General features: G+C 53.1%; 6 protein-coding genes across 7 annotated transcripts; all 6 read right to left on the reverse strand.

Annotated features, from left to right (window-relative positions):
* Window positions 1-1,136: 1,136 nt before the first annotated feature.
* On the reverse strand, window positions 1,137-3,276 carry LOC146762268 (uncharacterized). Its single transcript, XM_085536761.1, has 2 exons — window positions 2,591-3,276; window positions 1,137-2,428 (listed from the first exon to the last, which is right to left on the reverse strand). The coding sequence occupies exons 1-2, from the start codon at window positions 2,778-2,780 to the stop codon at window positions 1,863-1,865; spliced, it is 756 nt and encodes a 251-aa protein (XP_085392887.1). The 5' UTR covers window positions 2,781-3,276; the 3' UTR covers window positions 1,137-1,862.
* On the reverse strand, window positions 2,862-5,092 carry LOC146762269 (E3 ubiquitin-protein ligase PHF7-like). Its single transcript, XM_085536747.1, has 8 exons — window positions 4,997-5,092; window positions 4,678-4,741; window positions 4,277-4,368; window positions 4,080-4,184; window positions 3,705-3,829; window positions 3,396-3,558; window positions 3,198-3,304; window positions 2,862-2,979 (listed from the first exon to the last, which is right to left on the reverse strand). The coding sequence occupies exons 1-8, from the start codon at window positions 5,090-5,092 to the stop codon at window positions 2,862-2,864; spliced, it is 870 nt and encodes a 289-aa protein (XP_085392873.1).
* A 4,146-nt stretch (window positions 5,093-9,238) lies between these two features.
* LOC146762270 (G2/M phase-specific E3 ubiquitin-protein ligase-like) lies at window positions 9,239-11,954 on the reverse strand. 2 transcript variants are annotated; one of them, XM_085536762.1, is made up of 3 exons: window positions 10,933-11,954; window positions 10,128-10,841; window positions 9,239-9,965 (listed from the first exon to the last, which is right to left on the reverse strand). In XM_085536762.1, exons 2-3 carry the CDS (start codon window positions 10,315-10,317, stop codon window positions 9,400-9,402), a joined length of 756 nt encoding a protein of 251 aa, XP_085392888.1. In that variant the 5' UTR covers window positions 10,318-10,841; window positions 10,933-11,954; the 3' UTR covers window positions 9,239-9,399. The 2 variants fall into 2 exon arrangements, with proteins under 2 accessions (XP_085392888.1, XP_085392889.1); XM_085536763.1 differs by lacking the exon at window positions 9,239-9,965 and having other exon boundaries at window positions 10,338-10,841.
* A 4,295-nt stretch (window positions 11,955-16,249) lies between these two features.
* Window positions 16,250-17,936, reverse strand: LOC146762271 (uncharacterized). Its single transcript, XM_085536764.1, has 2 exons — window positions 17,666-17,936; window positions 16,250-17,503 (listed from the first exon to the last, which is right to left on the reverse strand). Exons 1-2 carry the CDS (start codon window positions 17,853-17,855, stop codon window positions 16,938-16,940), a joined length of 756 nt encoding a protein of 251 aa, XP_085392890.1. The 5' UTR covers window positions 17,856-17,936; the 3' UTR covers window positions 16,250-16,937.
* A 117-nt stretch (window positions 17,937-18,053) lies between these two features.
* On the reverse strand, window positions 18,054-19,492 carry LOC146762272 (G2/M phase-specific E3 ubiquitin-protein ligase-like). The gene is made up of 2 exons (XM_085536765.1): window positions 18,471-19,492; window positions 18,054-18,379 (listed from the first exon to the last, which is right to left on the reverse strand). Exons 1-2 carry the CDS (start codon window positions 18,807-18,809, stop codon window positions 18,239-18,241), a joined length of 480 nt encoding a protein of 159 aa, XP_085392891.1. The 5' UTR covers window positions 18,810-19,492; the 3' UTR covers window positions 18,054-18,238.
* Window positions 19,493-23,895: 4,403 nt separating this feature from the next.
* On the reverse strand, window positions 23,896-27,011 carry LOC146762273 (uncharacterized). The gene is made up of 5 exons (XM_085536766.1): window positions 25,990-27,011; window positions 25,792-25,898; window positions 25,460-25,573; window positions 25,185-25,303; window positions 23,896-25,022 (listed from the first exon to the last, which is right to left on the reverse strand). Exons 1-5 carry the CDS (start codon window positions 26,326-26,328, stop codon window positions 24,457-24,459), a joined length of 1,245 nt encoding a protein of 414 aa, XP_085392892.1. The 5' UTR covers window positions 26,329-27,011; the 3' UTR covers window positions 23,896-24,456.
* Between the last annotated feature and the right edge of the window lie 926 nt (window positions 27,012-27,937).

The following is a 27,937-nucleotide window of genomic DNA, read 5'->3' on the forward strand; positions in this document are numbered from 1 at the left end:
CTTCATGGCATAGAAGGAATCAATTCCATAACATGAAAGCAGACATCCGTTCGTCGCTGGCTTTGTCATTGTCCTCTTCCCTTCAAAGGGATCCCACATACCTGCCTTCACTGTACACGAATGGACCAAGGGCCCCATTCTCCCATAAACAGAGCAGCCATGAGGCACGGTGCTCGCCCTGATGATGGCTGAAGTCTTTTCAAAAATCTCTCAGCTCACTCCTGGACAACAGTTGAACAGTTATTATCAGCTCTGAGAGCTCTGCCTCCTTCACATTCTGTTCTTAGAATCACAGAATGAGTGTTCCACGAATCTTTGAGGAGAGTTGGAGAAGACCTCTAAAACCAACTATTTCAAATTTCCACTTGTCCCCGGTATTGCCCACAAAACAATGTCCCTGCGTTCTTGTTCACTACTGAACACTCCCTGCAACCCTCCAATTTGTGAGGAGACTGCAGGCCCCCACCTCTCCCTGAACTATTTCCCACACACATCTTGTGATGGCTCAGCTTAGTTCAGACTCTCTTCTTAAAAGTTGATTTCCTTTCTAAACTCTGCCACTTTTTCAGCTGTTGACTCATCTTGTTTCCACGGGTGTCTCTCATGATGGTCTCTCAGGACGACCGTAAGTCCTCTCACGGGGACTGGAGCAGCTGCAGGGCCTTTCACAGGGGCTACAGCAACCAGAGGGCCTGTCTCAACCACAGGGCCCGTCACAACGGCAGGGCCTGTCACCAGGACTGAAGCAGCTGCAGGCTCCGTCATGACACTTGGAGCAACTGCCGCCTCCGCTGGAGGCTTGGAGCAGTTGCAGGGCCTGCTGAGCTGTCATCAGCTCCAAAGATCTCCAGGATGGAGCATCCACAACCTCTCGGAGCAGCCCATTCCAGCACCTCAGCACTGTCTGCAATGAACTTCCTCCTGGCCTCCACCCTGACTAAATCTTCCCTACCCCAGCTTAGAAACATAGTTGCATTGGCCCACCTGACCAGTACACAGCCTGCCCACATTCAGGAGGAAAGCCCAAGCTCGGACACATCTGGAAATTAGCCCTGGTCCTGAACACAGTGGCATCACAAGGCTGGAAACAAGCCCAGAAATGGGCTGTCCTTGCCAGTGCGGCGTGGGCTCTTGAGGAATGTGGGTTGTGTGCCCCACCGGGGATGTGACCTGAACCCAGGTCAGCCTGGACTAGGCCAGGGGAAGTGAGGTCTGGGATGGTAGTGGGGAGGAGAAAAGCCTCTTGTCAAGGTCCCTACCTCTGCCCATCTCAGCAAGAGCAGGGAAGGATGAAGCCAACAAATCTTTGTGTTTGTGTGGGAACTCTGATCTTTATTGTGATGGAATTTTGGGATCAGAGTAAGGAGGGGGAAGTTAGGGAGGTAATCAGTATGCGAGGGTGGATAGCATTAGGACAAGGAGGGATGTTTTTAAACTAAGAACAAGGAGTTTGGGGCTGGATATCAGGGGGAATATTTTCTCAGAAAGGGTAGTGACACATTCTGAAACAGCTTGCCCAATGATGTTGCAGATGCACCAGCCCTGGAGGCATGGAAATCCGGGCTGGATGTATCTCAGGGCAGTGTGGTCTTGTGGTTGTTGACCCTGCACACAGCAGGGGGGTTGATCCAGATGAACGTGGTAGTCCTTTTTGACCCAGGCCATTGTACGAAAAGCAGTCGGCTGCTCCTACGCAGACTCGGTGGCTGTCTGTGGGGACTTTGATGCTTTTCCTGGGAGCAGCTTCATTCACAGGAAGGCCTCAACTGTTGGGCCCAGCTCCTGCTGCTTCTTTGTTGTGAGCTGTGGGAACTGTGGGCCCGATGTCTCTGATGAGGAGAACATTGGGTGCGGGCTCACCCTCAGCGCCTGGACCGTCCCCTGCGTCCAGGTCCTCTGGAAGACCTGGTGGATCTTGATCTTGCAGATCTTGCAGATCTGCGGGTGCCGCTCCTCTCCCCTGAGGCTGGCATTTGCCTGCTGCCTTGGCATCTTCTTGGCCGGCTCCGGGATTGTGAGGCCCGACTTTGCAGCGGGGAGCGGCTACGTGTGCCGCTTCTTCCTCGCTGCCTGGGACGTCTTCTGCGGGCAGCTGATGGAGACGCCCTGCAGGTTCTGGATGCCCTCCGCCTTGTGGATCTTCGGGAACCACTTTGAGACCTCTGGGCTGCTCTTGTTCTGCGCCCACGACGTCCTTGCAGCTGCTCCGAAGTAGCCCGATCCTCTGATGGACGTGGGCTGCTTGTCTCCTGCTCGGTCTCAGGCAGGTTGCTGTGCTCAGGCAGCTGGGAGGTCTGTGACGTCCCCGGTGCTACCTGGCTGGAAGGCATCGATCTGATATTCTCAGGCTCTACGGAGATGATGAATGGCCCCTGAGCCCTCTGAGCGGCAGCGCTGGGACTGTCGCTGTCAGTGTCAGAACTTGAGACTGTAAGAGGAGGCAGGAAGGTTATGAGGATGAAGCTGAAGCTCCGCAGTGAGATCTGCCAGGCCTCTTGGGGCAGACAGACTCAAGCAAAGCTGCCCTGAGCACTTGCTGCCAGGCCTTGCCTGGCTACGGTTTGGTGTCACGTGGTTGATTGCCTCTTACCGGTTCCCAGGCCAGCACAGCTGTTGCACTCCCACCTGGATGTTGTGTTACTCAAGTGTGAGCAACGACGGTGGGTCCCCTCAGCAGCACAGGAGCTGCACAGGATCAGCTGCCAGGGTCTGGGGAAGCAAAGGGGTTGTGGCTGTGAGTAGCAAGTGAGCCAAGGCAGGGAGTGCCCAGCACAGCACATCTCTAGTGCTCAGTCCTTGCTCCCCCAGCCTGTGGTCAGGCTGAGAACCCCCGCAGAGCCCCAGAGAGCTGCTGCGGTAACTCACCCTCTGCTCTCTGCCTGCTCTCTGCCTCCAGGGTAAAGGCACTCGCTGGCATCGCAGCGGCTGTGCCTCCGTAGAAGTGATGCGTATGCATCATTGTCCTCCCATTCTGGCTCTCTACAAGAGAAGGGAGGGGAAGTGATGAGCCCCCAGTGCCCGCAGCATAAGATCCAAGGTCTTCCCATCTCATTCACCCCAACTCCATTCCCAGCCTCTCCATGAAGGTGGGATACACGCTCATGATCCAGCCAAGGCCCAGGCCTGCCAAGACAGCCCCTGGACAGGCCCAGCACAACAGCCTTTATGTCAGCAGAAGTGGGCAGAAGGGCACCAACCTGACTGGGATTCGGATCCCCAGCAGGGCCATTTCTACTATGAAATCTTCGAAATTCCGACAGCTGGGGCACAGGAAACAGAAAGCACCAGCACACCTGGCCAGTTGCTGCAGAAGAAGCAGAAGCAATGTGAATGTGAGCAGTGCCTGGTGCTGCTGAGCACCAAGTGTGCCTGCAGGGTGAGGGGAGGGCTCCTACCTGGATGCAGCCCCGGTGGAACCAGGTGTGTCTGCACGCTGGACACACCATGGTGTGGTAGGACACAGTGTCCCCCACAGGCTCCAGGCACATGAGGCAGTTGGTGCCTTCAGGTGGAGCTTCCTGAGCTTCCTGGAGAGGACGGTGCTCCGAACAGAAGGACCTGGGGGAATATGGAAGTGATGGGCAGCGTGAGACGTGCTGCAAGAAGGGCTGAGGAGCAGGAAGGAGCTCCAGGCCCTGGCTCAGGCTGCCGGGAGGTGTAACTGCAGTTTCCTCCCTGGCTTGGCTGCTGCTGACAGCACTTACCTGCGTTGCCCAAAGAACTGGGTGATGCATTCCCCATCCTGGGCACAGGGCAGGTGGAAGCTGCGCTCACAGCCTCTCTCTGCGCATGAGATGGTAGCACCCCTCTCTCCACAAACACAGCATTGCTGGAATGAGCAGAACAACCCTGTCAACAGCAGGCTCTGGGCTTCTGTGGCTGGCCGCACATCTCTGGGCAGGGCCCAGGACGTGGACACTGCTGAGGCATGTTCTACAAAGATGCCTGGTGGACAGGACTCATCCCCTAACTTTGTCCAGGAGGCAGTTGGAAAGGCTGCGATGGCTTTCTTTGGCTCCAGACTAAGCTGGTGTCAGCCTCTCCTGGCACAAATCGGCCTGCTCTGTACGAGTCCTCACCTTCTTGGTTGCCTCTTTGGCTGCACGTCTGATGGCAGCAAGAGGGAGGCGGCCCTCACTTCCCGACCGTGTCTCTCTTGCTTCATTAACGGTGCTGGCAAGATCCTGTAGGAGGGAAAAGAACAGGGTCTCCTTAGGACAGGAAGGAAAGGAGCACCCCTAGCAGTGATCAGGAAGGAGCCCATGGGAGAACTCACCAAGCACAACCAATGGACGTGAATTCCACTCTGATGAATCATGTGCCCACAGATGTTCGGGTCGACATCTGCCCGGCCACACAGCATGCACACTGCAGAGGAGAGAGAAAATGTGAGTAGCGGTGAGCAGCTTGCACAGCCAGGTGTCCCTGAGGGCTGTCCCCAGAGTCCTGCTCTGTGTCTGCTGTGCTGGCTGAAGGCGGTGGAGGAGACGGGGCCATGGCAGGCCCAACGTTGCCAGTAGGCAGACACAGCCCAAGCTGGGACCACCTGCCATGAAGCTGAGGGGCCCTGCCTTGCAGCTGCTGGGGAGTCCCTGCCTGTCCCTTCTTAGCCTTTCAGCCACAGGCAGACCCCCAGCACTCTTTTGTCCAATAGCTCTGCTCAGGCTGTCCTCTCACCTGGCTCCTCTGAGCTGGTTGCCTTCCTCTTCCTATTAGACATGATGTGCGCTAACAGCGAGCACTGCAAGAGTCACAGCTCTCTCTACGTCTCACCAAACCGCACTGATGCTCAGGCTGCGCCCGGCAGCCTTTGCTCTGCTCCAAGCATCACGTCACAATGGCCAGTCCCTGACACCCACTGTGACATCACGGTCACTGCCTCACAGTGGGTGTGGGCGCAGGCCCTCAAGCAAGAGGGTGGCAGCCCTTCCAGGCAGCCACAGACTGAGAACCCGGTGCTGCCTTGCAGCAGAGAGGAAGCATGGCCTCCCTCAACCTGCTGGCACTGCTCCTCGTGGCAGATGCTGAAGTGCTGCTTTCCCTTTGGTGCCACGCTACACTTCTGATCTGACTCTAGTTTATGTTTCTGCATGGTCTAGTAAAGATTGCTAGATAACAGCATATTTGGTGTCTAGTGTGTGTGATGAGTGACATTTTGCATGGTCTGATAGGGATAGGACATGGTTTAATCTAGTCTTAATTTGGAGAAGTAGTTTAGACTAAGTCTTAGAGGTAGTCTTTACCATGAGATTGGTGAGACACTGGCACAGCCTACCCAGAGCAGCTCTGTATGCCCAGTCTTTGTTGGTTTTCAAGGCCATGCTGGATGGAGCTCTATTCTAACCTTCTGTAGTGGAATCTCTGGCCACGGCAGTTGGTAGGAATTAGTTCAGCTTGTCAGGACCCTTCCAACCCAAGCATTCTGTGATGCTCTGATAACCAACTGCTGCTGTATTGTTGGCACGACCTTAGTGTCATATCATCACTGTTTGTATAATACTGTCCCTCTCCAATTTATAGGAGAGAGAGGAGGATCTTTTAATATATGTGTACCCAATGGAGAGATGAAAGCACAACTGGTCAAAAGTTAGCGTGACCATTTTGTTACAAATCCTAGTCGTTTAGGGGCATGGGGATAGGAAGACAGGTGTTAGAAAAGATAGGAAATAAAAGCAAGAGGTCTTTGTGGGAACGAAGTCAGAGGTGGTCTGCACCACGCATCCAGTGTTGTCTGTAGTTCCGTCATTGATCTTCATTTGTTATGGGTTATCAGAGATTGTTGGTTGGTTGATGACCATGATGACAGTGACCCTTTCCAATGGCAGTACAAACTTATAAATTGATATGTCCAAAGAGGTCGAGTCAGCTCCTTTTGGAGTGACAGCTTCTTGCTTTTGGATCTTAGCAGGAACTCCTTTTGTTTCCATCTTCTTTGCCTTGGCAGCCGATAAGAGGGAGCACGGAGGCACTAGCGTGCATCTTGCCCTCACATAATACAGTGGTATCATCCCCCAGTGTCCCTTAGCAAGCTGGAGTTCTTCGGGCACAGGCCAGATCTTCTGCCAGAAAACAGCCCTGCGCATTCTCTTCCAAAGGCAAACAGCTCCAAAGAAATGCTTTCAAATGTAACACTGTGATGTCGACTGCCACACGGCAACAGCCATCTCATCTCCTAGATAAGTCAGGGTCTTACCGCATGAATTGCCTCGTTGACTAAGCTCAGAGCCAAAAACTAAGGGTTCAGACAAACATGCACATGCCTCCATTCTACTTCTGTATTGAAGGCAGCAGGGAAAGTGTTATTGATACGCATTATGCCTTGTCTACAAGGTGTCAGGGTTTGATGGTTATTGGTTATCGTATTCCACATCATAACATCCCACAGTGCACTGTTAAAGTGCTAATGCTCCATTTGTATGGAATGTGGATGGTGCCGGGTGCCTGGTTCTCCAAAAAGAGGAAGAGTTTCATACTATATACCCCAGAGGATTTTGTGTTATTTGTGTTTCCGTATTCTACTAAAAGGGAAACATAAATACCGTCCACAAAACAGTTTCTCTCCACTTTTTGATCTCAGCAGCCATTTATTTTGTAGGCATTGCTCTACACTTTCCCTCTTTTTTCCCTTTCCTGGAGCATGGGTCTGTGGGTCCCCCCAGTCTGCTAGACACAGAATCGGAGCAAACCAGCCTGTAAACCACTGAAAAAAAGGAAATGTCCTCCATACTTAATATGTGAGTCAATATGAAGCTTAGTTGAAGCAACAGAAAGAGAACCCCAAAACTTGATGTTCATGAACTGTGAGCTGCCCAAGCATATTCCTTCTAGCGGGGCTTGAGCTTTCGTGGCTATAGCTGAGTTCATCATTGAGCTCTCTCTTTTTTTGGTTCCTTTCTTACTGCACTGATATTTTGTCTCTTTTTGTTCTCTCTCCAGAGAGAAAACCTTACTGCACCCGTTTCCCAAAACCCTTGTTGTTCCTCTTTATCCCTTTATTTTGAAGTTAGGATTTTATTTTTTTAATTAACCTGAGTGTTTGAGTGTACAGATGCTTTTACTAGACAACTGTAGGGAAGTTCCACTGAAGGTGAGGAATTCTAAGGCTTTGAGAAGCAATGAAGTAAGCCACTGAAGTCCACACTGCAGTGATGAGTTGAGCCAGAGATGAAATGCAGGCTGGCATCACAGTCCTTTCACATTTGGCACTAAAAGTAGGCCTGATTCCCGGCCACAGGGGTCAGAGTGGCGGCTCCCTGCCACCCTCTGTGGCATCATGGTCACCTCATCACACTGGTCGTAGGGGATATGGTGTGGGCCTTCATCTCCCATGCAAGAGAATTGCAGCTCCACAGCTTCTCTGGGCAAGCTGTTCCAGTTCATCACTGCCCTCTGAATAAAGATGTTCTTCCCAACATCCAATCTTTATATATCTCTCCTTTCTTTGTTCAGAATTAGGCATCACATCCAAGCACAGCTACTTCCCTCCGGTACTCTCCACCTTTCCACTTGCCTGATCTTCTCCTAATGGATACTTTTACTTCATGGCATAGAAGGAATCAATTCCATAACATGAAAGCAGACATCCGTTCGTCGCTGGCTTTGTCATTGTCCTCTTCCCTTCAAAGGGATCCCACATACCTGCCTTCACTGTACACGAATGGACCAAGGGCCCCATTCTCCCATAAACAGAGCAGCCATGAGGCACGGTGCTCGCCCTGATGATGGCTGAAGTCTTTTCAAAAATCTCTCAGCTCACTCCTGGACAACAGTTGAACAGTTATTATCAGCTCTGAGAGCTCTGCCTCCTTCACATTCTGTTCTTAGAATCACAGAATGAGTGTTCCACGAATCTTTGAGGAGAGTTGGAGAAGACCTCTAAAACCAACTATTTCAAATTTCCACTTGTCCCCGGTATTGCCCACAAAACAATGTCCCTGCGTTCTTGTTCACTACTGAACACTCCCTGCAACCCTCCAATTTGTGAGGAGACTGCAGGCCCCCACCTCTCCCTGAACTATTTCCCACACACATCTTGTGATGGCTCAGCTTAGTTCAGACTCTCTTCTTAAAAGTTGATTTCCTTTCTAAACTCTGCCACTTTTTCAGCTGTTGACTCATCTTGTTTCCACGGGTGTCTCTCATGATGGTCTCTCAGGACGACCGTAAGTCCTCTCACGGGGACTGGAGCAGCTGCAGGGCCTTTCACAGGGGCTACAGCAACCAGAGGGCCTGTCTCAACCACAGGGCCCGTCACAACGGCAGGGCCTGTCACCAGGACTGAAGCAGCTGCAGGCTCCGTCATGACACTTGGAGCAACTGCCGCCTCCGCTGGAGGCTTGGAGCAGTTGCAGGGCCTGCTGAGCTGTCATCAGCTCCAAAGATCTCCAGGATGGAGCATCCACAACCTCTCGGAGCAGCCCATTCCAGCACCTCAGCACTGTCTGCAATGAACTTCCTCCTGGCCTCCACCCTGACTAAATCTTCCCTACCCCATCTTAGAAACATAGTTGCATTGGCCCATCTGACCAGGACACAGCCTGCCCACATTCAGGAGGAAAGCCCAAGCTCGGACACATCTGGAAATTAGCCCTGGTCCTGAACACAGTGGCATCACAAGGCTGGAAACAAGCCCAGAAATGGGCTGTCCTTGCCAGTGCGGCGTGGGCTCTTGAGGAATGTGGGTTGTGTGCCCCACCGGGGATGTGACCTGAACCCAGGTCAGCCTGGACTAGGCCAGGGGAAGTGAGGTCTGGGATGGTAGTGGGGAGGAGAAAAGCCTCTTGTCAAGGTCCCTACCTCTGCCCATCTCAGCAAGAGCAGGGAAGGATGAAGCCAACAAATCTTTGTGTTTGTGTGGGAACTCTGATCTTTATTGTGATGGAATTTTGGGATCAGAGTAAGGAGGGGGAAGTTAGGGAGGTAATCAGTATGCGAGGGTGGATAGCATTAGGACAAGGAGGGATGTTTTTAAACTAAGAACAAGGAGTTTGGGGCTGGATATCAGGGGGAATATTTTCTCAGAAAGGGTAGTGACACATTCTGAAACAGCTTGCCCAATGATGTTGCAGATGCACCAGCCCTGGAGGCATGGAAATCCGGGCTGGATGTATCTCAGGGCAGTGTGGTCTTGTGGTTGTTGACCCTGCACACAGCAGGGGGGTTGATCCAGATGAACATGGTAGTCCTTTTTGACCCAGGCCATTGTACGAAAAGCAGTCGGCTTCTCCTACGCAGACTCGGTGGCTGTCTGTGGGGACTTTGATGCTTTTCCTGGGAGCAGCTTCATTCACAGGAAGGCCTCAACTGTTGGGCCCAGCTCCTGCTGCTTCTTTGTTGTGAGCTGTGGGAACTGTGGGCCCGATGTCTCTGATGAGGAGAACATTGGGTGCGGGCTCACCCTCAGCGCCTGGACCGTCCCCTGCGTCCAGGTCCTCTGGAAGACCTGGTGGATCTTGATCTTGCAGATCTTGCAGATCTGCGGGTGCCGCTCCTCTCTCCTGAGGCTGGCATTTGCCTGCTGCCTTGGCATCTTCTTGGCCGGCTCCGGGATTGTGAGGCCCGACTTTGCAGCGGGGAGCGGCTATGTGTGCCGCTTCTTCCTCGCTGCCTGGGACGTCTTCTGCGGGCAGCTGATGGAGACGCCCTGCAGGTTCTGGATGCCCTCCGCCTTGTGGATCTTCGGGAACCACTTTGAGACCTCTGGGCTGCTCTTGTTCTGCGCCCACGACGTCCTTGCAGCTGCTCCGAAGTAGCCCGATCCTCTGATGGACGTGGGCTGCTTGTCTCCTGCTCGGTCTCAGGCAGGTTGCTGTGCTCAGGCAGCTGGGAGGTCTGTGACGTCCCCGGTGCTACCTGGCTGGAAGGCATCGATCTGATATTCTCAGGCTCTACGGAGATGATGAATGGCCCCTGAGCCCTCTGAGCGGCAGCGCTGGGACTGTCGCTGTCAGTGTCAGAACTTGAGACTGTAAGAGGAGGCAGGAAGGTTATGAGGATGAAGCTGAAGCTCCGCAGTGAGATCTGCCAGGCCTCTTGGGGCAGACAGACTCAAGCAAAGCTGCCCTGAGCACTTGCTGCCAGGCCTTGCCTGGCTACGGTTTGGTGTCACGTGGTTGATTGCCTCTTACCGGTTCCCAGGCCAGCACAGCTGTTGCACTCCCACCTGGATGTTGTGTTACTCAAGTGTGAGCAACGACGGTGGGTCCCCTCAGCAGCACAGGAGCTGCACAGGATCAGCTGCCAGGGTCTGGGGAAGCAAAGGGGTTGTGGCTGTGAGTAGCAAGTGAGCCAAGGCAGGGAGTGCCCAGCACAGCACATCTCTAGTGCTCAGTCCTTGCTCCCCCAGCCTGTGGTCAGGCTGAGAACCCCCGCAGAGCCCCAGAGAGCTGCTGCGGTAACTCACCCTCTGCTCTCTGCCTGCTCTCTGCCTCCAGGGTAAAGGCACTCGCTGGCATCGCAGCGGCTGTGCCTCCGTAGAAGTGATGCGTATGCATCATTGTCCTCCCATTCTGGCTCTCTACAAGAGAAGGGAGGGGAAGTGATGAGCCCCCAGTGCCCGCAGCATAAGATCCAAGGTCTTCCCATCTCATTCACCCCAACTCCATTCCCAGCCTCTCCATGAAGGTGGGATACACGCTCATGATCCAGCCAAGGCCCAGGCCTGCCAAGACAGCCCCTGGACAGGCCCAGCACAACAGCCTTTATGTCAGCAGAAGTGGGCAGAAGGGCACCAACCTGACTGGGATTCGGATCCCCAGCAGGGCCATTTCTACTATGAAATCTTCGAAATTCCGACAGCTGGGGCACAGGAAACAGAAAGCACCAGCACTCCTGGCCAGTTGCTGCAGAAGAAGCAGAAGCAATGTGAATGTGAGCAGTGCCTGGTGCTGCTGAGCACCAAGTGTGCCTGCAGGGTGAGGGGAGGGCTCCTACCTGGATGCAGCCCCGGTGGAACCAGGTGTGTCTGCACGCTGGACACACCATGGTGTGGTAGGACACAGTGTCCCCCACAGGCTCCAGGCACATGAGGCAGTTGGTGCCTTCAGGTGGAGCTTCCTGAGCTTCCTGGAGAGGACGGTGCTCCGAACAGAAGGACCTGGGGGAATATGGAAGTGATGGGCAGCGTGAGACGTGCTGCAAGAAGGGCTGAGGAGCAGGAAGGAGCTCCAGGCCCTGGCTCAGGCTGCCGGGAGGTGTAACTGCAGTTTCCTCCCTGGCTTGGCTGCTGCTGACAGCACTTACCTGCGTTGCCCAAAGAACTGGGTGATGCATTCCCCATCCTGGGCACAGGGCAGGTGGAAGCTGCGCTCACAGCCTCTCTCTGCGCATGAGATGGTAGCACCCCTCTCTCCACAAACACAGCATTGCTGGAATGAGCAGAACAACCCTGTCAACAGCAGGCTCTGGGCTTCTGTGGCTGGCCGCACATCTCTGGGCAGGGCCCAGGACGTGGACACTGCTGAGGCATGTTCTACAAAGATGCCTGGTGGACAGGACTCATCCCCTAACTTTGTCCAGGAGGCAGTTGGAAAGGCTGCGATGGCTTTCTTTGGCTCCAGACTAAGCTGGTGTCAGCCTCTCCTGGCACAAATCGGCCTGCTCTGTACGAGTCCTCACCTTCTTGGTTGCCTCTTTGGCTGCACGTCTGATGGCAGCAAGAGGGAGGCGGCCCTCACTTCCCGACCGTGTCTCTCTTGCTTCATTAACGGTGCTGGCAAGATCCTGTAGGAGGGAAAAGAACAGGGTCTCCTTAGGACAGGAAGGAAAGGAGCACCCCTAGCAGTGATCAGGAAGGAGCCCATGGGAGAACTCACCAAGCACAACCAATGGACGTGAATTCCACTCTGATGAATCATGTGCCCACAGATGTTCGGGTCGACATCTGCCCGGCCACACAGCATGCACACTGCAGAGGAGAGAGAAAATGTGAGTAGCGGTGAGCAGCTTGCACAGCCAGGTGTCCCTGAGGGCTGTCCCCAGAGTCCTGCTCTGTGTCTGCTGTGCTGGCTGAAGGCGGTGGAGGAGACGGGGCCATGGCAGGCCCAACGTTGACAGTAGGCAGACACAGCCCAAGCTGGGACCACCTGCCATGAAGCTGAGGGGCCCTGCCTTGCAGCTGCTGGGGAGTCCCTGCCTGTCCCTTCTTAGCCTTTCAGCCACAGGCAGACCCCCAGCACTCTTTTGTCCAATAGCTCTGCTCAGGCTGTCCTCTCACCTGGCTCCTCTGAGCTGGTTGCCTTCCTCTTCCTATTAGACATGATGTGCGCTAACAGCGAGCACTGCAAGAGTCACAGCTCTCTCTACGTCTCACCAAACCGCACTGATGCTCAGGCTGCGCCCGGCAGCCTTTGCTCTGCTCCAAGCATCACGTCACAATGGCCAGTCCCTGACACCCACTGTGACATCACGGTCACTGCCTCACAGTGGGTGTGGGCGCAGGCCCTCAAGCAAGAGGGTGGCAGCCCTTCCAGGCAGCCACAGACTGAGAACCCGGTGCTGCCTTGCAGCAGAGAGGAAGCATGGCCTCCCTCAACCTGCTGGCACTGCTCCTCGTGGCAGATGCTGAAGTGCTGCTTTCCCTTTGGTGCCACGCTACACTTCTGATCTGACTCTAGTTTATGTTTCTGCATGGTCTAGTAAAGATTGCTAGATAACAGCATATTTGGTGTCTAGTGTGTGTGGTGAGTGACATTTTGCATGGTCTGATAGGGATAGGACATGGTTTAATCTAGTCTTAATTTGGAGAAGTAGTTTAGACTAAGTCTTAGAGGTAGTTCTTTACCCTGAGATTGGTGAGACACTGGCACAGCCTACCCAGAGCAGCTCTGTATGCCCAGTCTTTGTTGGTTTTCAAGGCCATGCTGGATGGAGCTCTATTCTAACCTTCTGTAGTGGAATCTCTGGCCACGGCAGTTGGTAGGAATTAGTTCAGCTTGTCAGGACCCTTCCAACCCAAGCATTCTGTGATGCTCTGATAACCAACTGCTGCTGTATTGTTGGCACGACCTTAGTGTCATATCATCACTGTTTGTATAATACTGTCCCTCTCCAATTTATAGGAGAGAGAGGAGGATCTTTTAATATATGTGTACCCAATGGAGAGATGAAAGCACAACTGGTCAAAAGTTAGCATGACCCTTTTTTTACAAATCCTAGTCGTTTAGGGGCATGGGGATAGGAAGACAGGTGTTAGAAAAGATAGGAAATAAAAGCAAGAGGTCTTTGTGGGAACGAAGTCAGAGGTGGTCTGCACCACGCATCCAGTGTTGTCTGTAGTTCCGTCATTGATCTTCATTTGTTATGGGTTATCAGAGATTGTTGGTTGGTTGATGACCATGATGACAGTGACCCTTTCCAATGGCAGTACAAACTTATAAATTGATATGTCCAAAGAGGTCGAGTCAGCTCCTTTTGGAGTGACAGCTTCTTGCTTTTGGATCTTAGCAGGAACTCCTTTTGTTTCCATCTTCTTTGCCTTGGCAGCCGATAAGAGGGAGCACGGAGGCACTAGCGTGCATCTTGCCCTCACATAATACAGTGGTATCATCCCCCAGTGTCCCTTAGCAAGCTGGAGTTCTTCGGGCACAGGCCAGATCTTCTGCCAGAAAACAGCCCTGCGCATTCTCTTCCAAAGGCAAACAGCTCCAAAGAAATGCTTTCAAATGTAACACTGTGATGTCGACTGCCACACGGCAACAGCCATCTCATCTCCTAGATAAGTCAGGGTCTTACCGCATGAATTGCCTCGTTGACTAAGCTCAGAGCCAAAAACTAAGGGTTCAGACAAACATGCACATGCCTCCATTCTACTTCTGTATTGAAGGCAGCAGGGAAAGTGTTATTGATACGCATTATGCCTTGTCTACAAGGTGTCAGGGTTTGATGGTTATTGGTTATCGTATTCCACATCATAACATCCCACAGTGCACTGTTAAAGTGCTAATGCTCCATTTGTATGGAATGTGGATGGTGCCGGGTGCCTGGTTCTCCAAAAAGAGGAAGAGTTTCATACTATATACCCCAGAGGATTTTGTGTTATTTGTGTTTCCGTATTCTACTAAAAGGGAAACATAAATACCGTCCACAAAACAGTTTCTCTCCACTTTTTGATCTCAGCAGCCATTTATTTTGTAGGCATTGCTCTACACTTTCCCTCTTTTTTCTCTTTCCTGGAGCATGGGTCTGTGGGTCCCCCCAGTCTGCTAGACACAGAATCGGAGCAAACCAGCCTGTAAACCACTGAAAAAAAGGAAATGTCCTCCATACTTAATATGTGAGTCAATATGAAGCTTAGTTGAAGCAACAGAAAGAGAACCCCAAAACTTGATGTTCATGAACTGTGAGCTGCCCAAGCATATTCCTTCTAGCGGGGCTTGAGCTTTCGTGGCTATAGCTGAGTTCATCATTGAGCTCTCTCTTTTTTTGGTTCCTTTCTTACTGCACTGATATTTTGTCTCTTTTTGTTCTCTCTCCAGAGAGAAAACCTTACTGCACCCGTTTCCCAAAACCCTTGTTGTTCCTCTTTATCCCTTTATTTTGAAGTTAGGATTTTATTTTTTTAATTAACCTGAGTGTTTGAGTGTACAGATGCTTTTACTAGACAACTGTAGGGAAGTTCCACTGAAGGTGAGGAATTCTAAGGCTTTGAGAAGCAATGAAGTAAGCCACTGAAGTCCACACTGCAGTGATGAGTTGAGCCAGAGATGAAATGCAGGCTGGCATCACAGTCCTTTCACATTTGGCACTAAAAGTAGGCCTGATTCCCGGCCACAGGGGTCAGAGTGGCGGCTCCCTGCCACCCTCTGTGGCATCATGCTCACCTCATCACACTGGTCGTAGGGGATATGGTGTGGGCCTTCATCTCCCATGCAAGAGAATTGCAGCTCCACAGCTTCTCTGGGCAAGCTGTTCCAGTTCATCACTGCCCTCTGAATAAAGATGTTCTTCCCAACATCCAATCTTTATATATCTCTCCTTTCTTTGTTCAGAATTAGGTATCACATCCAAGCACAGCTACTTCCCTCCGGTACTCTCCACCTTTCCACTTGCCTGATCTTCTCCTAATGGATACTTTTACTTCATGGCATAGAAGGAATCAATTCCATAACATGAAAGCAGACATCCGTTCGTCGCTGGCTTTGTCATTGTCCTCTTCCCTTCAAAGGGATCCCACATACCTGCCTTCACTGTACATGAATGGACCAAGGGCCCCATTCTCCCATAAACAGAGCAGCCATGAGGCACGGTGCTCGCCCTGATGATGGCTGAAGTCTTTTCAAAAATCTCTCAGCTCACTCCTGGACAACAGTTGAACAGTTATTATCAGCTCTGAGAGCTCTGCCTCCTTCACATTCTGTTCTTAGAATCACAGAATGAGTGTTCCACGAATCTTTGAGGAGAGTTGGAGAAGACCTCTAAAACCAACTATTTCAAATTTCCACTTGTCCCCGGTATTGCCCACAAAACAATGTCCCTGCGTTCTTGTTCACTACTGAACACTCCCTGCAACCCTCCAATTTGTGAGGAGACTGCAGGCCCCCACCTCTCCCTGAACTATTTCCCACACACATCTTGTGATGGCTCAGCTTAGTTCAGACTCTCTTCTTAAAAGTTGATTTCCTTTCTAAACTCTGCCACTTTTTCAGCTGTTGACTCATCTTGTTTCCACGGGTGTCTCTCATGATGGTCTCTCAGGACGACCGTAAGTCCTCTCACGGGGACTGGAGCAGCTGCAGGGCCTTTCACAGGGGCTACAGCAACCAGAGGGCCTGTCTCAACCACAGGGCCCGTCACAACGGCAGGGCCTGTCACCAGGACTGAAGCAGCTGCAGGCTCCGTCATGACACTTGGAGCAACTGCCGCCTCCGCTGGAGGCTTGGAGCAGTTGCAGGGCCTGCTGAGCTGTCATCAGCTCCAAAGATCTCCAGGATGGAGCATCCACAACCTCTCGGAGCAGCCCATTCCAGCACCTCAGCACTGTCTGCAATGAACTTCCTCCTGGCCTCCACCCTGACTAAATCTTCCCTACCCCATCTTAGAAACATAGTTGCATTGGCCCATCTGACCAGGACACAGCCTGCCCACATTCAGGAGGAAAGCCCAAGCTCGGACACATCTGGAAATTAGCCCTGGTCCTGAACACAGTGGCATCACAAGGCTGGAAACAAGCCCAGAAATGGGCTGTCCTTGCCAGTGCGGCGTGGGCTCTTGAGGAATGTGGGTTGTGTGCCCCACCGGGGATGTGACCTGAACCCAGGTCAGCCTGGACTAGGCCAGGGGAAGTGAGGTCTGGGATGGTAGTGGGGAGGAGAAAAGCCTCTTGTCAAGGTCCCTACCTCTGCCCATCTCAGCAAGAGCAGGGAAGGATGAAGCCAACAAATGTTTGTGTTTGTGTGGGAACTCTGATCTTTATTGTGATGGAATTTTGGGATCAGAGTAAGGAGGGGGAAGTTAGGGAGGTAATCAGTATGCGAGGGTGGATAGCATTAGGACAAGGAGGGATGTTTTTAAACTAAGAACAAGGAGTTTGGGGCTGGATATCAGGGGGAATATTTTCTCAGAAAGGGTAGTGACACATTCTGAAACAGCTTGCCCAATGATGTTGCAGATGCACCAGCCCTGGAGGCATGGAAATCCGGGCTGGATGTATCTCAGGGCAGTGTGGTCTTGTGGTTGTTGACCCTGCACACAGCAGGGGGGTTGATCCAGATGAACATGGTAGTCCTTTTTGACCCAGGCCATTGTACGAAAAGCAGTCGGCTGCTCCTACGCAGACTCGGTGGCTGTCTGTGGGGACTTTGATGCTTTTCCTGGGAGCAGCTTCATTCACAGGAAGGCCTCAACTGTTGGGCCCAGCTCCTGCTGCTTCTTTGTTGTGAGCTGTGGGAACTGTGGGCCCGATGTCTCTGATGAGGAGAACATTGGGTGCGGGCTCACCCTCAGCGCCTGGACCGTCCCCTGCGTCCAGGTCCTCTGGAAGACCTGGTGGATCTTGATCTTGCAGATCTTGCAGATCTGCGGGTGCCGCTCCTCTCTCCTGAGGCTGGCATTTGCCTGCTGCCTTGGCATCTTCTTGGCCGGCTCCGGGATTGTGAGGCCCGACTTTGCAGCGGGGAGCGGCTACGTGTGCCGCTTCTTCCTCGCTGCCTGGGACGTCTTCTGCGGGCAGCTGATGGAGACGCCCTGCAGGTTCTGGATGCCCTCCGCCTTGTGGATCTTCGGGAACCACTTTGAGACCTCTGGGCTGCTCTTGTTCTGCGCCCACGACGTCCTTGCAGCTGCTCCGAAGTAGCCCGATCCTCTGATGGACGTGGGCTGCTTGTCTCCTGCTCGGTCTCAGGCAGGTTGCTGTGCTCAGGCAGCTGGGAGGTCTGTGACGTCCCCGGTGCTACCTGGCTGGAAGGCATCGATCTGATATTCTCAGGCTCTACGGAGATGATGAATGGCCCCTGAGCCCTCTGAGCGGCAGCGCTGGGACTGTCGCTGTCAGTGTCAGAACTTGAGACTGTAAGAGGAGGCAGGAAGGTTATGAGGATGAAGCTGAAGCTCCGCAGTGAGATCTGCCAGGCCTCTTGGGGCAGACAGACTCAAGCAAAGCTGCCCTGAGCACTTGCTGCCAGGCCTTGCCTGGCTACGGTTTGGTGTCACGCGGTTGATTGCCTCTTACCGGTTCCCAGGCCAGCACAGCTGTTGCACTCCCACCTGGATGTTGTGTTACTCAAGTGTGAGCAACGACGGTGGGTCCCCTCAGCAGCACAGGAGCTGCACAGGATCAGCTGCCAGGGTCTGGGGAAGCAAAGGGGTTGTGGCTGTGAGTAGCAAGTGAGCCAAGGCAGGGAGTGCCCAGCACAGCACATCTCTAGTGCTCAGTCCTTGCTCCCCCAGCCTGTGGTCAGGCTGAGAACCCCCGCAGAGCCCCAGAGAGCTGCTGCGGTAACTCACCCTCTGCTCTCTGCCTGCTCTCTGCCTCCAGGGTAAAGGCACTCGCTGGCATCGCAGCGGCTGTGCCTCTGTAGAAGTGATGCGTATGCATCATTGTCCTCCCATTCTGGCTCTCTACAAGAGAAGGGAGGGGAAGTGATGAGCCCCCAGTGCCCGCAGCATAAGATCCAAGGTCTTCCCATCTCATTCACCCCAACTCCATTCCCAGCCTCTCCATGAAGGTGGGATACACGCTCATGATCCAGCCAAGGCCCAGGCCTGCCAAGACAGCCCCTGGACAGGCCCAGCACAACAGCCTTTATGTCAGCAGAAGTGGGCAGAAGGGCACCAACCTGACTGGGATTCGGATCCCCAGCAGGGCCATTTCTACTATGAAATCTTCGAAATTCCGACAGCTGGGGCACAGGAAACAGAAAGCACCAGCACTCCTGGCCAGTTGCTGCAGAAGAAGCAGAAGCAATGTGAATGTGAGCAGTGCCTGGTGCTGCTGAGCACCAAGTGTGCCTGCAGGGTGAGGGGAGGGCTCCTACCTGGATGCAGCCCCGGTGGAACCAGGTGTGTCTGCACGCTGGACACACCATGGTGTGGTAGGACACAGTGTCCCCCACAGGCTCCAGGCACATGAGGCAGTTGGTGCCTTCAGGTGGAGCTTCCTGAGCTTCCTGGAGAGGACGGTGCTCCGAACAGAAGGACCTGGGGGAATATGGAAGTGATGGGCAGCGTGAGACGTGCTGCAAGAAGGGCTGAGGAGCAGGAAGGAGCTCCAGGCCCTGGCTCAGGCTGCCGGGAGGTGTAACTGCAGTTTCCTCCCTGGCTTGGCTGCTGCTGACAGCACTTACCTGCGTTGCCCAAAGAACTGGGTGATGCATTCCCCATCCTGGGCACAGGGCAGGTGGAAGCTGCGCTCACAGCCTCTCTCTGCGCATGAGATGGTAGCACCCCTCTCTCCACAAACACAGCATTGCTGGAATGAGCAGAACAACCCTGTCAACAGCAGGCTCTGGGCTTCTGTGGCTGGCCGCACATCTCTGGGCAGGGCCCAGGACGTGGACACTGCTGAGGCATGTTCTACAAAGATGCCTGGTGGACAGGACTCATCCCCTAACTTTGTCCAGGAGGCAGTTGGAAAGGCTGCGATGGCTTTCTTTGGCTCCAGACTAAGCTGGTGTCAGCCTCTCCTGGCACAAATCGGCCTGCTCTGTACGAGTCCTCACCTTCTTGGTTGCCTCTTTGGCTGCACGTCTGATGGCAGCAAGAGGGAGGCGGCCCTCACTTCCCGACCGTGTCTCTCTTGCTTCATTAACGGTGCTGGCAAGATCCTGTAGGAGGGAAAAGAACAGGGTCTCCTTAGGACAGGAAGGAAAGGAGCACCCCTAGCAGTGATCAGGAAGGAGCCCATGGGAGAACTCACCAAGCACAACCAATGGACGTGAATTCCACTCTGATGAATCATGTGCCCACAGATGTTCGGGTCGACATCTGCCCGGCCACACAGCATGCACACTGCAGAGGAGAGAGAAAATGTGAGTAGCGGTGAGCAGCTTGCACAGCCAGGTGTCCCTGAGGGCTGTCCCCAGAGTCCTGCTCTGTGTCTGCTGTGCTGGCTGAAGGCGGTGGAGGAGACGGGGCCATGGCAGGCCCAACGTTGCCAGTAGGCAGACACAGCCCAAGCTGGGACCACCTGCCATGAAGCTGAGGGGCCCTGCCTTGCAGCTGCTGGGGAGTCCCTGCCTGTCCCTTCTTAGCCTTTCAGCCACAGGCAGACCCCCAGCACTCTTTTGTCCAATAGCTCTGCTCAGGCTGTCCTCTCACCTGGCTCCTCTGAGCTGGTTGCCTTCCTCTTCCTATTAGACATGATGTGCGCTAACAGCGAGCACTGCAAGAGTCACAGCTCTCTCTACGTCTCACCAAACCGCACTGATGCTCAGGCTGCGCCCGGCAGCCTTTGCTCTGCTCCAAGCATCACGTCACAATGGCCAGTCCCTGACACCCACTGTGACATCACGGTCACTGCCTCACAGTGGGTGTGGGCGCAGGCCCTCAAGCAAGAGGGTGGCAGCCCTTCCAGGCAGCCACAGACTGAGAACCCGGTGCTGCCTTGCAGCAGAGAGGAAGCATGGCCTCCCTCAACCTGCTGGCACTGCTCCTCGTGGCAGATGCTGAAGTGCTGCTTTCCCTTTGGTGCCACGCTACACTTCTGATCTGACTCTAGTTTATGTTTCTGCATGGTCTAGTAAAGATTGCTAGATAACAGCATATTTGGTGTCTAGTGTGTGTGGTGAGTGACATTTTGCATGGTCTGATAGGGATAGGACATGGTTTAATCTAGTCTTAATTTGGAGAAGTAGTTTAGACTAAGTCTTAGAGGTAGTTCTTTACCCTGAGATTGGTGAGACACTGGCACAGCCTACCCAGAGCAGCTCTGTATGCCCAGTCTTTGTTGGTTTTCAAGGCCATGCTGGATGGAGCTCTATTCTAACCTTCTGTAGTGGAATCTCTGGCCACGGCAGTTGGTAGGAATTAGTTCAGCTTGTCAGAACCCTTCCAACCCAAGCATTCTGTGATGCTCTGATAACCAACTGCTGCTGTATTGTTGGCACGACCTTAGTGTCATATCATCACTGTTTGTATAATACTGTCCCTCTCCAATTTATAGGAGAGAGAGGAGGATCTTTTAATATATGTGTACCCAATGGAGAGATGAAAGCACAACTGGTCAAAAGTTAGCGTGACCATTTTGTTACAAATCCTAGTCGTTTAGGGGCATGGGGATAGGAAGACAGGTGTTAGAAAAGATAGGAAATAAAAGCAAGAGGTCTTTGTGGGAACGAAGTCAGAGGTGGTCTGCACCACGCATCCAGTGTTGTCTGTAGTTCCGTCATTGATCTTCATTTGTTATGGGTTATCAGAGATTGTTGGTTGGTTGATGACCATGATGACAGTGACCCTTTCCAATGGCAGTACAAACTTATAAATTGATATGTCCAAAGAGGTCGAGTCAGCTCCTTTTGGAGTGACAGCTTCTTGCTTTTGGATCTTAGCAGGAACTCCTTTTGTTTCCATCTTCTTTGCCTTGGCAGCCGATAAGAGGGAGCACGGAGGCACTAGCGTGCATCTTGCCCTCACATAATACAGTGGTATCATCCCCCAGTGTCCCTTAGCAAGCTGGAGTTCTTCGGGCACAGGCCAGATCTTCTGCCAGAAAACAGCCCTGCGCATTCTCTTCCAAAGGCAAACAGCTCCAAAGAAATGCTTTCAAATGTAACACTGTGATGTCGACTGCCACACGGCAACAGCCATCTCATCTCCTAGATAAGTCAGGGTCTTACCGCATGAATTGCCTCGTTGACTAAGCTCAGAGCCAAAAACTAAGGGTTCAGACAAACATGCACATGCCTCCATTCTACTTCTGTATTGAAGGCAGCAGGGAAAGTGTTATTGATACGCATTATGCCTTGTCTACAAGGTGTCAGGGTTTGATGGTTATTGGTTATCGTATTCCACATCATAACATCCCACAGTGCACTGTTAAAGTGCTAATGCTCCATTTGTATGGAATGTGGATGGTGCCGGGTGCCTGGTTCTCCAAAAAGAGGAAGAGTTTCATACTATATACCCCAGAGGATTTTGTGTTATTTGTGTTTCCGTATTCTACTAAAAGGGAAACATAAATACCGTCCACAAAACAGTTTCTCTCCACTTTTTGATCTCAGCAGCCATTTATTTTGTAGGCATTGCTCTACACTTTCCCTCTTTTTTCTCTTTCCTGGAGCATGGGTCTGTGGGTCCCCCCAGTCTGCTAGACACAGAATCGGAGCAAACCAGCCTGTAAACCACTGAAAAAAAGGAAATGTCCTCCATACTTAATATGTGAGTCAATATGAAGCTTAGTTGAAGCAACAGAAAGAGAACCCCAAAACTTGATGTTCATGAACTGTGAGCTGCCCAAGCATATTCCTTCTAGCGGGGCTTGAGCTTTCGTGGCTATAGCTGAGTTCATCATTGAGCTCTCTCTTTTTTTGGTTCCTTTCTTACTGCACTGATATTTTGTCTCTTTTTGTTCTCTCTCCAGAGAGAAAACCTTACTGCACCCGTTTCCCAAAACCCTTGTTGTTCCTCTTTATCCCTTTATTTTGAAGTTAGGATTTTATTTTTTTAATTAACCTGAGTGTTTGAGTGTACAGATGCTTTTACTAGACAACTGTAGGGAAGTTCCACTGAAGGTGAGGAATTCTAAGGCTTTGAGAAGCAATGAAGTAAGCCACTGAAGTCCACACTGCAGTGATGAGTTGAGCCAGAGATGAAATGCAGGCTGGCATCACAGTCCTTTCACATTTGGCACTAAAAGTAGGCCTGATTCCCGGCCACAGGGGTCAGAGTGGCGGCTCCCTGCCACCCTCTGTGGCATCATGGTCACCTCATCACACTGGTCGTAGGGGATATGGTGTGGGCCTTCATCTCCCATGCAAGAGAATTGCAGCTCCACAGCTTCTCTGGGCAAGCTGTTCCAGTTCATCACTGCCCTCTGAATAAAGATGTTCTTCCCAACATCCAATCTTTATATATCTCTCCTTTCTTTGTTCAGAATTAGGCATCACATCCAAGCACAGCTACTTCCCTCCGGTACTCTCCACCTTTCCACTTGCCTGATCTTCTCCTAATGGATACTTTTACTTCATGGCATAGAAGGAATCAATTCCATAACATGAAAGCAGACATCCGTTCGTCGCTGGCTTTGTCATTGTCCTCTTCCCTTCAAAGGGATCCCACATACCTGCCTTCACTGTACACGAATGGACCAAGGGCCCCATTCTCCCATAAACAGAGCAGCCATGAGGCACGGTGCTCGCCCTGATGATGGCTGAAGTCTTTTCAAAAATCTCTCAGCTCACTCCTGGACAACAGTTGAACAGTTATTATCAGCTCTGAGAGCTCTGCCTCCTTCACATTCTGTTCTTAGAATCACAGAATGAGTGTTCCACGAATCTTTGAGGAGAGTTGGAGAAGACCTCTAAAACCAACTATTTCAAATTTCCACTTGTCCCCGGTATTGCCCACAAAACAATGTCCCTGCGTTCTTGTTCACTACTGAACACTCCCTGCAACCCTCCAATTTGTGAGGAGACTGCAGGCCCCCACCTCTCCCTGAACTATTTCCCACACACATCTTGTGATGGCTCAGCTTAGTTCAGACTCTCTTCTTAAAAGTTGATTTCCTTTCTAAACTCTGCCACTTTTTCAGCTGTTGACTCATCTTGTTTCCACGGGTGTCTCTCATGATGGTCTCTCAGGACGACCGTAAGTCCTCTCACGGGGACTGGAGCAGCTGCAGGGCCTTTCACAGGGGCTACAGCAACCAGAGGGCCTGTCTCAACCACAGGGCCCGTCACAACGGCAGGGCCTGTCACCAGGACTGAAGCAGCTGCAGGCTCCGTCATGACACTTGGAGCAACTGCCGCCTCCGCTGGAGGCTTGGAGCAGTTGCAGGGCCTGCTGAGCTGTCATCAGCTCCAAAGATCTCCAGGATGGAGCATCCACAACCTCTCGGAGCAGCCCATTCCAGCACCTCAGCACTGTCTGCAATGAACTTCCTCCTGGCCTCCACCCTGACTAAATCTTCCCTACCCCAGCTTAGAAACATAGTTGCATTGGCCCATCTGACCAGGACACAGCCTGCCCACATTCAGGAGGAAAGCCCAAGCTCGGACACATCTGGAAATTAGCCCTGGTCCTGAACACAGTGGCATCACAAGGCTGGAAACAAGCCCAGAAATGGGCTGTCCTTGCCAGTGCGGCGTGGGCTCTTGAGGAATGTGGGTTGTGTGCCCCACCGGGGATGTGACCTGAACCCAGGTCAGCCTGAGGTCTGGGATGGTAGTGGGGAGGAGAAAAGCCTCTTGTCAAGGTCCCTACCTCTGCCCATCTCAGCAAGAGCAGGGAAGGATGAAGCCAACAAATCTTTGTGTTTGTGTGGGAACTCTGATCTTTATTGTGATGGAATTTTGGGATCAGAGTAAGGAGGGGGAAGTTAGGGAGGTAATCAGTATGCGAGGGTGGATAGCATTAGGACAAGGAGGGATGTTTTTAAACTAAGAACAAGGAGTTTGGGGCTGGATATCAGGGGGAATATTTTCTCAGAAAGGGTAGTGACACATTCTGAAACAGCTTGCCCAATGATGTTGCAGATGCACCAGCCCTGGAGGCATGGAAATCCGGGCTGGATGTATCTCAGGGCAGTGTGGTCTTGTGGTTGTTGACCCTGCACACAGCAGGGGGGTTGATCCAGATGAACATGGTAGTCCTTTTTGACCCAGGCCATTGTACGAAAAGCAGTCGGCTGCTCCTACGCAGACTCGGTGGCTGTCTGTGGGGACTTTGATGCTTTTCCTGGGAGCAGCTTCATTCACAGGAAGGCCTCAACTGTTGGGCCCAGCTCCTGCTGCTTCTTTGTTGTGAGCTGTGGGAACTGTGGGCCCGATGTCTCTGATGAGGAGAACATTGGGTGCGGGCTCACCCTCAGCGCCTGGACCGTCCCCTGCGTCCAGGTCCTCTGGAAGACCTGGTGGATCTTGATCTTGCAGATCTTGCAGATCTGCGGGTGCCGCTCCTCTCTCCTGAGGCTGGCATTTGCCTGCTGCCTTGGCATCTTCTTGGCCGGCTCCGGGATTGTGAGGCCCGACTTTGCAGCGGGGAGCGGCTACGTGTGCCGCTTCTTCCTCGCTGCCTGGGACGTCTTCTGTGGGCAGCTGATGGAGACGCCCTGCAGGTTCTGGATGCCCTCCGCCTTGTGGATCTTCGGGAACCACTTTGAGACCTCTGGGCTGCTCTTGTTCTGCGCCCACGACGTCCTTGCAGCTGCTCCGAAGTAGCCCGATCCTCTGATGGACGTGGGCTGCTTGTCTCCTGCTCGGTCTCAGGCAGGTTGCTGTGCTCAGGCAGCTGGGAGGTCTGTGACGTCCCCGGTGCTACCTGGCTGGAAGGCATCGATCTGATATTCTCAGGCTCTACGGAGATGATGAATGGCCCCTGAGCCCTCTGAGCGGCAGCGCTGGGACTGTCGCTGTCAGTGTCAGAACTTGAGACTGTAAGAGGAGGCAGGAAGGTTATGAGGATGAAGCTGAAGCTCCGCAGTGAGATCTGCCAGGCCTCTTGGGGCAGACAGACTCAAGCAAAGCTGCCCTGAGCACTTGCTGCCAGGCCTTGCCTGGCTACGGTTTGGTGTCACGCGGTTGATTGCCTCTTACCGGTTCCCAGGCCAGCACAGCTGTTGCACTCCCACCTGGATGTTGTGTTACTCAAGTGTGAGCAACGACGGTGGGTCCCCTCAGCAGCACAGGAGCTGCACAGGATCAGCTGCCAGGGTCTGGGGAAGTAAAGGTGTTGTGGCTGTGAGTAGCAAGTGAGCCAAGGCAGGGAGTGCCCAGCACAGCACATCTCTAGTGCTCAGTCCTTGCTCCCCCAGCCTGTGGTCAGGCTGAGAACCCCCGCAGAGCCCCAGAGAGCTGCTGCGGTAACTCACCCTCTGCTCTCTGCCTGCTCTCTGCCTCCAGGGTAAAGGCACTCGCTGGCATCGCAGCGGCTGTGCCTCTGTAGAAGTGATGCGTATGCATCATTGTCCTCCCATTCTGGCTCTCTACAAGAGAAGGGAGGGGAAGTGATGAGCCCCCAGTGCCCGCAGCATAAGATCCAAGGTCTTCCCATCTCATTCACCCCAACTCCATTCCCAGCCTCTCCATGAAGGTGGGATACACGCTCATGATCCAGCCAAGGCCCAGGCCTGCCAAGACAGCCCCTGGACAGGCCCAGCACAACAGCCTTTATGTCAGCAGAAGTGGGCAGAAGGGCACCAACCTGACTGGGATTCGGATCCCCAGCAGGGCCATTTCTACTATGAAATCTTCGAAATTCCGACAGCTGGGGCACAGGAAACAGAAAGCACCAGCACTCCTGGCCAGTTGCTGCAGAAGAAGCAGAAGCAATGTGAATGTGAGCAGTGCCTGGTGCTGCTGAGCACCAAGTGTGCCTGCAGGGTGAGGGGAGGGCTCCTACCTGGATGCAGCCCCGGTGGAACCAGGTGTGTCTGCACGCTGGACACACCATGGTGTGGTAGGACACAGTGTCCCCCACAGGCTCCAGGCACATGAGGCAGTTGGTGCCTTCAGGTGGAGCTTCCTGAGCTTCCTGGAGAGGACGGTGCTCCGAACAGAAGGACCTGGGGGAATATGGAAGTGATGGGCAGCGTGAGACGTGCTGCAAGAAGGGCTGAGGAGCAGGAAGGAGCTCCAGGCCCTGGCTCAGGCTGCCGGGAGGTGTAACTGCAGTTTCCTCCCTGGCTTGGCTGCTGCTGACAGCACTTACCTGCGTTGCCCAAAGAACTGGGTGATGCATTCCCCATCCTGGGCACAGGGCAGGTGGAAGCTGCGCTCACAGCCTCTCTCTGCGCATGAGATGGTAGCACCCCTCTCTCCACAAACACAGCATTGCTGGAATGAGCAGAACAACCCTGTCAACAGCAGGCTCTGGGCTTCTGTGGCTGGCCGCACATCTCTGGGCAGGGCCCAGGACGTGGACACTGCTGAGGCATGTTCTACAAAGATGCCTGGTGGACAGGACTCATCCCCTAACTTTGTCCAGGAGGCAGTTGGAAAGGCTGCGATGGCTTTCTTTGGCTCCAGACTAAGCTGGTGTCAGCCTCTCCTGGCACAAATCGGCCTGCTCTGTACGAGTCCTCACCTTCTTGGTTGCCTCTTTGGCTGCACGTCTGATGGCAGCAAGAGGGAGGCGGCCCTCACTTCCCGACCGTGTCTCTCTTGCTTCATTAACGGTGCTGGCAAGATCCTGTAGGAGGGAAAAGAACAGGGTCTCCTTAGGACAGGAAGGAAAGGAGCACCCCTAGCAGTGATCAGGAAGGAGCCCATGGGAGAACTCACCAAGCACAACCAATGGACGTGAATTCCACTCTGATGAATCATGTGCCCACAGATGTTCGGGTCGACATCTGCCCGGCCACACAGCATGCACACTGCAGAGGAGAGAGAAAATGTGAGTAGCGGTGAGCAGCTTGCACAGCCAGGTGTCCCTGAGGGCTGTCCCCAGAGTCCTGCTCTGTGTCTGCTGTGCTGGCTGAAGGCGGTGGAGGAGACGGGGCCATGGCAGGCCCAACGTTGCCAGTAGGCAGACACAGCCCAAGCTGGGACCACCTGCCATGAAGCTGAGGGGCCCTGCCTTGCAGCTGCTGGGGAGTCCCTGCCTGTCCCTTCTTAGCCTTTCAGCCACAGGCAGACCCCCAGCACTCTTTTGTCCAATAGCTCTGCTCAGGCTGTCCTCTCACCTGGCTCCTCTGAGCTGGTTGCCTTCCTCTTCCTATTAGACATGATGTGCGCTAACAGCGAGCACTGCAAGAGTCACAGCTCTCTCTACGTCTCACCAAACCGCACTGATGCTCAGGCTGCGCCCGGCAGCCTTTGCTCTGCTCCAAGCATCACGTCACAATGGCCAGTCCCTGACACCCACTGTGACATCACGGTCACTGCCTCACAGTGGGTGTGGGCGCAGGCCCTCAAGCAAGAGGGTGGCAGCCCTTCCAGGCAGCCACAGACTGAGAACCCGGTGCTGCCTTGCAGCAGAGAGGAAGCATGGCCTCCCTCAACCTGCTGGCACTGCTCCTCGTGGCAGATGCTGAAGTGCTGCTTTCCCTTTGGTGCCACGCTACACTTCTGATCTGACTCTAGTTTATGTTTCTGCATGGTCTAGTAAAGATTGCTAGATAACAGCATATTTGGTGTCTAGTGTGTGTGGTGAGTGACATTTTGCATGGTCTGATAGGGATAGGACATGGTTTAATCTAGTCTTAATTTGGAGAAGTAGTTTAGACTAAGTCTTAGAGGTAGTTCTTTACCCTGAGATTGGTGAGACACTGGCACAGCCTACCCAGAGCAGCTCTGTATGCCCAGTCTTTGTTGGTTTTCAAGGCCATGCTGGATGGAGCTCTATTCTA

Source organism: Coturnix japonica, chromosome 1, assembly GCF_054131305.1.
Source record: "Coturnix japonica strain WE chromosome 1, WE-NBRP24, whole genome shotgun sequence".
Lineage (NCBI taxonomy): Eukaryota > Metazoa > Chordata > Aves > Galliformes > Phasianidae > Coturnix > Coturnix japonica.

Bases quoted from the DNA above. Each gene is read 5' to 3' on its own strand.
- LOC146762272 (XM_085536765.1), bottom strand. From the start codon at position 18,809: ATGCATCACCCAGTTCTTTGGGCAACGCAGGTAAGTGCTGTCAGCAGC. The intron at 18,380-18,470 runs GTAGGAGCCCTC...CTTCTTCTGCAG, and splicing joins TCCACCGGGGCTGCATCCAG to CAACTGGCCAGGAGTGCTGG.
- LOC146762270 (XM_085536762.1), bottom strand. From the start codon at position 10,317: ATGTGCTGTGCTGGGCACTCCCTGCCTTGGCTCACTTGCTACTCACAG. The intron at 9,966-10,127 runs GTAAGAGGCAAT...CTCCTCTTACAG, and splicing joins CTGTGCTGGCCTGGGAACCG to TCTCAAGTTCTGACACTGAC.
- LOC146762268 (XM_085536761.1), bottom strand. From the start codon at position 2,780: ATGTGCTGTGCTGGGCACTCCCTGCCTTGGCTCACTTGCTACTCACAG. The intron at 2,429-2,590 runs GTAAGAGGCAAT...CTCCTCTTACAG, and splicing joins CTGTGCTGGCCTGGGAACCG to TCTCAAGTTCTGACACTGAC.
- LOC146762269 (XM_085536747.1), bottom strand. From the start codon at position 5,092: ATGCAGAAACATAAACTAGAGTCAGATCAGAAGTGTAGCGTGGCACCA. The intron at 3,830-4,079 runs GTGAGGACTCGT...TGCTCATTCCAG, and splicing joins CCAAAGAGGCAACCAAGAAG to CAATGCTGTGTTTGTGGAGA. The intron at 3,305-3,395 runs GTAGGAGCCCTC...CTTCTTCTGCAG, and splicing joins TCCACCGGGGCTGCATCCAG to CAACTGGCCAGGTGTGCTGG.
- LOC146762273 (XM_085536766.1), bottom strand. From the start codon at position 26,328: ATGCATCACCCAGTTCTTTGGGCAACGCAGGTAAGTGCTGTCAGCAGC. The intron at 25,574-25,791 runs GTTGGTGCCCTT...CTTCTCTTGTAG, and splicing joins GGGATCCGAATCCCAGTCAG to AGAGCCAGAATGGGAGGACA. The intron at 25,023-25,184 runs GTAAGAGGCAAT...CTCCTCTTACAG, and splicing joins CTGTGCTGGCCTGGGAACCG to TCTCAAGTTCTGACACTGAC.
- LOC146762271 (XM_085536764.1), bottom strand. From the start codon at position 17,855: ATGTGCTGTGCTGGGCACTCCCTGCCTTGGCTCACTTGCTACTCACAG. The intron at 17,504-17,665 runs GTAAGAGGCAAT...CTCCTCTTACAG, and splicing joins CTGTGCTGGCCTGGGAACCG to TCTCAAGTTCTGACACTGAC.